The sequence below is a fragment of the Phalaenopsis equestris genome, unplaced genomic scaffold (assembly GCF_001263595.1).
Source record: "Phalaenopsis equestris unplaced genomic scaffold, ASM126359v1 Scaffold000854, whole genome shotgun sequence".
Classification (NCBI taxonomy): Eukaryota; Viridiplantae; Streptophyta; class Magnoliopsida; order Asparagales; family Orchidaceae; genus Phalaenopsis; species Phalaenopsis equestris.
The window spans coordinates 234,410-243,074 of NW_018165294.1; the positions used below are offsets into that span (position 1 = coordinate 234,410).

Below are 8,665 nucleotides of genomic sequence, written 5' to 3' on the forward strand. Positions count from 1 at the left end.
AAGAAGCACCATGAGAATTAAAAATGAGGAGAAAAGAGAGGGGAAGAAGTTACCCCTTGAGGCAGAACCAAAGAAAATACAAGAATAAGCCCCACAAAATTTCAGCAGCACCTCGCCCTTCCTCTGAAAATTTCGGCCCTCCTCCTTCAAGCTTTACCCAAGAGAAGGCAAGGCCTTCCCAATGCCTCAAATACGAACACACAGAATAAAGAAACAAGAAGCAAAAATGGCAGCACCTCCCCCACTCAAAATAAAATTCGGCTAACCCTTAAACTCTTCCCCAAGTGGGTTTTTATAGCAAAAGGGGGAGAGGAAGGAGTCACCTGCACTCACCTGGACGGTGCCAAGCCGAGAGAAGCGACAAGAGTCGCGCGGGGGGGAAGATGACGACAGCGAGATGACGACAGCGACGTAGCTTTGTCGCAGAGGAGCAGCTCGCGTGGCACGGCGTGGAAGAAGACGACAAGAATCGCAGAGGCGTGGGAGGGGAAAGCCGGAGCGCGACTGGAGTAGGTGAAGGCAGAGCCAAGAAAAGGAAAACCACAGCTCGGGGAGACTGGCACGGCTTCGGGAAGGAAGGCCGCGGGCAGAAAGTGTCGGGCAAGGACGAATGAGAAGTCAACTTTCTTTTGCGTGGAGGAGGAGCTCGGTTCGCTCGAGACTGAGAAAGGGAAAGGTCAAGCACGCGAACGGGAGAAGGAAGGGAGGCAGGGCTCGGGTGCATGAGTTTAGGGATTTAGGGCTTAAAGAGAAAAAGAAATATTTGGCTTATATAAATTAATATATATATATATATACCAATTCATATGCGATTTATTCACGCGCGGCGACGTAACAAAATGGGTGTCCTCCTCAGGCAAAATCGACGTTCCGGACGTGCCGTTGCAGCCCGTTTTGTCATCTGGGGTCGCTCAGACTACGTCGCCGAAAATCGGATAAAAAACGCGTTAAAATTCAAATTTCACAAAATTTCGTCCCGCGATCGATAATTTCAAAGAACTTATTCGAGTCTTCGACATGTAACATTGCAAATTTCAAAGAGTTTATTCGAGTCTTCGACAGGTAACATTGCAAGCGATGTGAATTGTGGAGATCAGATGTGTTGACTCTCCGAATTGCGAAGTTTGTACGTGTGGGATTGCGAATTGTGCAGAAGGCCTCCCTAAGGCTTAAAAGGTCCTATAAGAATTTCTTTTGGGTTTCCTCATGCCGGTTTCACCCTTCTAAGTGCTAGAAGTTGACACCACACATGCGAAACCACAAAAGAGTACAGAAGTGGGTTGAATTTCTAAAACGAGACGGGTCCCATTTCTAAGGTTCTAAGATAGTCAAAGGGAGATCCCTAAGGCTAGATCCTAAATCCTAAGAGGACTAGACCTCACCAAAAATGAGTTCAACAAAGGGTGAGTTAAAGTGAACTACGATTACATTTTATTCCTTTAGGATATCAAATACAATTAGTTGGTTTGAAAGTATTAAAATTGTAAATTTGAGCAAGATTTTTGCGGTATCCTTTGATGCCTTAAGAGTTGGCAATTGGTCGACTCCTTAAGCTAGGACTCTTCGGTAACATTTTTTTTTTTATTTTGGTGAGAAGCTAAATTAAGCTCACCAAAGATTCACTATGTATGATTGAGAATTACATGTCATAGTACAGAATTTGCACTTTTGGCGACATTCTCTCCATTCTCTAGAGTTTGTGCTCTTCTTAAATGATAATTCTCTCAAGCAGCTTTACTTTCAAAAGAGACGAAGCTCACGACATGATAAGAGGGTGCAATTTATTGAAGAGTACAACTTTGTTCTCAAAGACAAGGCTAGGATAAAGAGAAAAGCTATTGGTGCCCTTTCCAAGGTTTCATCACTATTACGCACAATGAGTGTGAAGTCATTCGAGTTTGAAAAAGTAATCTTAGTCCCATCTATCAAAATTTGAGCTAGATTTGCATCTTTAAATAAACAACCATCTATTCCCGACTTGAGGTTTGACATTTGGCGCAATGCCTCTTGCCACTTGTGATTTATCTCCGCCTCGCTTCACTTAAGGCATCAATCCCGAATTCTATGTTGATGCTTACATCGCTATTAACTTTCCCGCTAACATTTGCATGTCATTGTGCAGATATTGGACGGGTGGTTCATTTGCTCTTTTGATGATATTGTCCAATGATGCTTGGTTTCCTGGAGAAAAAATTCATCACTTGAGTATTATTTGTGGCTGATACATGTAGATTTACAATAGATTTATCTCAGTTATAAATTATCCATCCTCTGTCATTATTGAGCACATAAACTCTTCTTCATTTGAATTCTCTTCAACCCTCAAGTTATTGACTGAAGGTCACTTTTTTTCATAATTTATTTATTTTTAATTGAATTTTTATTCCCAAGTGAAAGTCTCCATCTTAATCATTGGTTGTACAACTTGGTCCATTTCCAAGTCGCATCTAGGACTCAGGTTTTAAATGTCCTACATCATTGACATTTGGAATTACTTCTAGAGATTGGATGGGAAGAAAGAGTGAAGAGAATATCATGAGTGACTAGGGTTTTGCTCAGGATAAGGAAGAGGAATATCTTATGCAAGATCTAGATAACAACACTTCAACTTTGATTAGCTTCATAATATGTAGCTTTCAAGTGCAGTGGGCATTTTTGCTTGGACCTACCATAAAGTTTCTGATCTTCCTGGTAAATTAAAAGGTCGCAACTGGTCTATATGAAAAGCTTGGTTAATACAGCTGATTTACCCTCAGTTCTTAGTTCTGTATAATGAGTTAATGTCTGAAATTCATTTCTGCTGTTGTTTACTTTTATGACTAAATCTGATATGTCTTGTTCAGCTGAGAAAGCAGGCGCTTGCTTCTCTACATAGTGGTCTTCAGAATAACCAAGGGATTCCCATCGCGCATGTTGAAAAATGGCTGGCTATGGAGGTATCATCATTGCTTTCTTGCTTTTTATGGCTTCCATGTTGACATTGTCTTCCATGTGACTCTTTTCCCTTTTTCTTCCTAGGGGGAGGATGTTGAGGGTCTTCTAGAATATCATGGATTCTCAATAAAAAAATATGAAGAGGCATACATGGTGAAAGAAGGCCCCTTTCTCAGCACTGATGTTGATTTCCCCACAAGATGTGCGCAACTTGTTCAGCATAAGAGATCAGAAAAGATAGTCGATGATGTCAGAACTGCTTCAATCCTTGAAGAGCTTTATGTGGAAAGGGAATGCGGAGATAATATTGTAGATATATTCGACCATGAAAACTCTGTCAACGCTGAAAGTCACGCAACTGCTTATGATGAAAAGATGCTGGATAACAATATTTGTTATTCTCCTAAAGTTCTAACTAAACCTTCTAGTTTGTTTGAAGAGCGACTTCCATTTATTGAAAATAGAGGAATTGAAATGAAAACGGAAGAAATGCCTGCCATGAGGACAACATTTATGCCTCCGGTTGAGAATGTTGGTAAATATGGCCAACAATATGATAATCAACAAATAATACATCGTTATGATGAGACTTTCTTTAATGAAGTGACATTGCAAGTTCTTGAGAGTAGTAAAATCCAACCACCTGTTCATCAAAGTTCCAGTTCTTCCATGATAGATAGAAATTCAACATCTAAAATGTCTGAAAGTGAAGAGCTTGAGAGTGAAACTCTGCTTCCCTTGTTTGATCAAGAGGAAGCTAAAAAGAAAACACTGAAACTGATCTTAAGGTCAATTATTATTTAAATGTATCTTTATTTTACGTTTTTGTCAAATTTGTTCCATTTAATGCTAATTACTTACTAATCATCAGGAAATGGAAGAAGCGGGCAGCCATGAGGAGAGCAAACAGGGAACTGAAAGAATTTCTGGCTAGTGAAGCACTGAGCTCACTATCATTAGGACCACCTATTGGTCAAATTCAATATGTGAGTTATTATTTGAAGTCTTGCTAGATTTATTTTCCTTTTTATTATTTATTAACAATCCTTTCTAACTAATTCTATTCTATTTGAATAAAGCAACAATCTAGGTCCTATAAACTTCCTGACATTGACGCTATTTCAAATGCTAGACATGGAAAAATAGTCAATTCATGGTCAAGGTTGAACATATCTGATTTGGTTGCACCAATTATGGTTGCAAGAAACCCTAGCATCAGATTTATTTGTTGGAAGTTGATCCTTTTGGTGCAACCGAGTGATCCCGATAACCAAACCCATCAATTAGCTTTAGATTGGTTGTTCTTTAAGCTATTAGGTAAAGAACATGATGCTGAGTTGGTGGTATGCTCATCAGGTTTATCAATATGGAAGAAATGGAGCGATCCCTATGGAAGTTCTCCCCAAACTTGTTGCTTGTCTATCATCAGAGAAAAGATTCTTGATGGCAGCCATACAATTGAAGGGGATGTCCTTCATGGTGCAAGTTGCTTGGCTTATCTTGTCTCAGAGACCATTCCATGGGAAATTCAGAGAGCTCGGCTTCAAAACGTTTTGGTGTCTGTACCAGCTGGATCTAGCTTACCACTTTTAATATTGAGTACTGATTCACCTAAAGGAGAGTATGCAGAAAGATCAGTTAATATCACGAGAAGACTATCCCTTCAAGATGAAAAGGAGATGAGGATATCCTCTTCTTTTGTAACGTTTCTTTCTGACAGCAGTTTAAAAAATTTGCCTGGCTTCTTTGATGATAACCAGTTGAGAGCGGGTTTGCAGTGGTTGGCAAATAATGTCCCGACTCTGCCTTCACTTTGTCTTGTCAAAACTCGTGAAGTGGTCCTAAATTACTTGAAACGATGCATGGAAGTCACTGCAAATCACAAAGGATTTGACATTGCCCCAAATGATTGCATAGATGGATTTAATAAAGCCTTGGATAAGTCAGCGGAGGAAATCATGGTTACAGCATCCATGAATCCAACTCAGTGGCCAGCTCCAGAAATTGATCTTCTAGACAACTCTAGCAATGAGGGAAGGATGGCAGGCCTATACCTTCCAAGCACAAGCTGGAATTCGCCCACAAGAATTGATCAAATCATTAGAGCTATTAAATCCTGCAAACTTCCAAGTTTTCCTGACACAGCCTGGCTGAAGCACGAGTCGCTCACTGGTGTGCAGCTCAAGCAGCAAAAGTTGGCTCTTGAAGAAATCTTGATGAACTACCTGCATGAATCAAACAAATTGTTAAACGCCGATCTAGCCGTCCGTGAGGCAGGCGTAATGCTACAGAAGTGTGTAGGTCTCCAGCATTGTGGATCTGGTTACTGCCTTATTCCAAGATGGAATTTGATTTTCCAGAGAATTTACTCTTGGCAATTAAATAAACTAACTGCTCCGGGAATCTCCAATGTTTACATAATGGATAACAAGGATAATCTTCTCACAAATGATGCACTTGACTCTGGAGTAGAGCAATCATCATTTCTTTATTTTCCTACTGATGTTTCTCTGGATGAATTGGTGGAGAAAATTTGCAGTAATCCCTTTGAAGAACGGCGCATCGTTGTTAGGCCGATGCCTCCTAGAAGCACCGGTGGAGGCGGCGATGATGTGAAAGCCCACGAGGACGAAGATGGTGACAGTGCAGAGGCTGGAATGAGTAGCCGAAACCATGATGATCTCCGATGCAGCTCTTCTTATGAGCTCGTTCCAGAGCTCATGGATACAAATAAACAGATTGTGGATCTACCAGTTTTTAGGAATGATAGGCTAGCCACGTTACTAAAGCGTTGTAACAGAGTGCAAGACATGATAGACCAGAAGCTGGCTATCTATTTTTGAAAATTTTGAGCTCCTATCTATTTCTTTCTTTTTTTCTTTCATCTTGCGATACATTCCTTCTGTTTATCTATTTTGTATTTAAATCCTATTTGTTGATGTTTATTTTGATAAAAATATTAATCTTTTTATGATATTAAATATACCACTCCTCCCATTGAACGACTTAATAGTTCTGTTTAACCCCCAAGAACACTACCACCTTCTTGGCCCCTACTAAAACTGAATGCTTTGCCTTCCTTGAAGCCTCTTCTTAAGAATCAAACACACTTGAGCGTCTAACCTCAGGCTTGGGACAAAGATTCGGTCAGGTTCTAACATTATTTTTTATCAGGTTCATAAATTATTGACGGGTAATATTTTTAACATATATAACTGATGAATCTACATGTTTTTTCCGATTGGAATGCTGTATCTCTAAAAATGAAAAAAAATTGTAGAGTGCAGAAGTTTCAAGATTACTTATTTATTCTTGATTTACAGATAAATTGTAGTGGTAATAATAATTATTGAGAAATTTATGTAATTATCCTTGAAAATTCATATGTATATATATATATTTTTTATCAAAATATCAATAGTTTGATTGTGGCACGTCTAAATAAATCGGTTCGGTGGTTAAAAAAAATCATTTGAGTGGTTAAATTTTAAATATTAATGTTTCAGATGCTGCTGTATAATTATACCTAAAAGTTCTTTTGATTTTCATGTGTACCGAATAAAAACCATGAAACGTATGTCAATTTTTAAACGTTTTTTTAACAAAAAATAATTAGGAAATCAGGGCTATTTAAATTCTAATAATAATAATAATAATAATAATAATAATAATAATAATAATGACAAAAATGCTCTCAAAGAATTGAACGACTGAGATGGAGTTTCCGGTGATTGAGGTTCTGCGTCGAAGTGCGAGATGAAGACTGAATTGGCGGTTGATTGCATATCAAAATCAAGTGACTATGATTAATCGAGCGACCTCGTCTGGAGTCGGTTTGGCGGTAATATTGGTCGACTAGAATCCTCCACGGAATTGATCTGATTATCGGTCGACAGAACCAATCGACATTAAAATAGCGGTCGATCGACAATCATTTTATTTCCTTTTATAATGATGTATATTTTATTTGACAAGGAGTAAAATTTAAGCTTAACTTGTTAAAAACAAGTCAAACTTAGAAGAGGGATGAAATGAATGCGAAATATAGGACAATCCAAAAATTGGAGTGGGTCAATTTTACATTGAACTTACTTCAATCAATTTTGCTCATTGTTCCTAACCTACCACCCAATTGGGCGTCCCACTACTTTAGATTTATAGATTCTAGATCCACTCTGTGTAAGTGTGATTAAACAAACGACTCTAGAATTGTTGAGTTAGCTGATTATACTTGCTCAAGGAAGAAATGAGCAAAGTATGTCAGCGAAAGAACAGAAGTCACGACCTACCATGGACACAGACATACTACCGATGCATGAAGATAAAACCACATGATCAAATATCAAGACAAAAATTAGTCCCCAGCGGAGTCACCATAATAAATCTGTTGGTTTTTTTAAAAATAATTTAATTTAATATATATATATATAAATATAATTTTGGAAAAGGGAAATTTAAAATTTGAAAAATGAAATCGAACAAATATCATATATTCAATGGTTTAAATAACTAGGCACCATATTACAAGTATTATATTATCTCGAAAAATGAGAATATCACTCAATAATAGTCCTAATTATTCAAATTAAAAAATTTAAGATATTTATTTGGTCTGCGAAATTTCTAATAGATCATTCCCCTACATAATCTGAAGATTATATAAAATTTTGATTATCTGGGTTACTAATTTTTCTATAGGCGCAAGTTTCTATAGTTAATTATATCTTAAGCGACCGAAATCACTTAAGAAAACTTTCGATTAAAATTCTGATTTTGTCTTTAAGAATTCAAAGTTTAGTTTTCAGGACTGATCATAGAAAAATCAACTAGAAAGACTCAATGTGGAATAGTAACTTCTGGAATCCAAAGGAGCGATGGGTGGAGGATGTCACAGATACTGAGAAGACCTATGTGACTTCTCAAACTATCATATGATTTTATTTTGCATTTTGGAAGCAATGTTATTTAACATTTTAGTTCTGCAACTTATTTAGAATTTTAGGACTTATATTTGCATGACATACAATTATGCAAACGACCTAAGAAGACGGAAGGATTTATGTCTTACCTAATAACGATCTCAAGATCCTGAAAAGAGTTAGAATTTATATCGCTTGACATACAATCATGTGAAAGTCTAAAAGATAGTGTGAAGATTTATGTCGTGCTAAATGAACAACCTCAAAATCCTAAAGGTTCATATTGATTAAGTCTATAGAAAGTTTAGTTGAAATTTATTCCTCGCTTCACATTTTGCCTTCACTTGATCGCCTTAAAGGTTGACAGCTGCTCGTTCACATCCTCACCTAATTCCATGAAAAGAAAAGGGAAGAGAAAATCATGTATCGGAAGGCTTATCATAGGTTTTTTGTTGTTTATTTGTTGTAATCTTGTGAAGTGTATTTTGAATTGATTGTTATTATTATTAAAGTGATTAAAAAGAGAAATTTTATTTTATGTTAAGCGACGCCGGTCAAGATCCCATGATTCCGTTGTCTCGACACCGTAGTTAGTTTTGAATTTACTTAATGAACAACTTCCTTAGACCGGAGAATTCTTGTTAACAACTATATGTTATCTCATCAAGAAATCCTCATAAATCCAAAGGGTGAATTATTATTATTACGTTTTTATTTTATTTTATTATTTTTATTTTGTTGATTAATTATCAATTGGATTTGAATCTTATAAATTTTAATGTTTCAATATTTATATAAGGAATTGAAAGGCG

At 37.1% G+C, this 8,665-nt stretch overlaps 1 protein-coding gene across 2 annotated transcripts in view; it reads left to right on the forward strand.

The window, feature by feature from the left end:
* LOC110031855 (SAC3 family protein B) overlaps window positions 1–5,895 on the forward strand; it is a 57,470-nt gene extending 51,575 nt beyond the window's left edge. Inside the window, exons 11-14 of one of the 2 annotated variants that reach the window (XM_020735276.1) lie at window positions 2,844–2,936; window positions 3,019–3,722; window positions 3,806–3,920; window positions 4,014–5,895. In XM_020735276.1, the coding sequence (XP_020590935.1) occupies window positions 2,844–2,936; window positions 3,019–3,722; window positions 3,806–3,920; window positions 4,014–5,777 (2,676 nt within the window). In that variant the 3' untranslated portion in view covers window positions 5,778–5,895. The remainder of the gene's footprint in view (window positions 1–2,843; window positions 2,937–3,018; window positions 3,723–3,805; window positions 3,921–4,013) is intronic. The other variant, XM_020735277.1, reaches the window with a different exon arrangement.
* The last annotated feature ends 2,770 nt before the right edge of the window (window positions 5,896–8,665 follow it).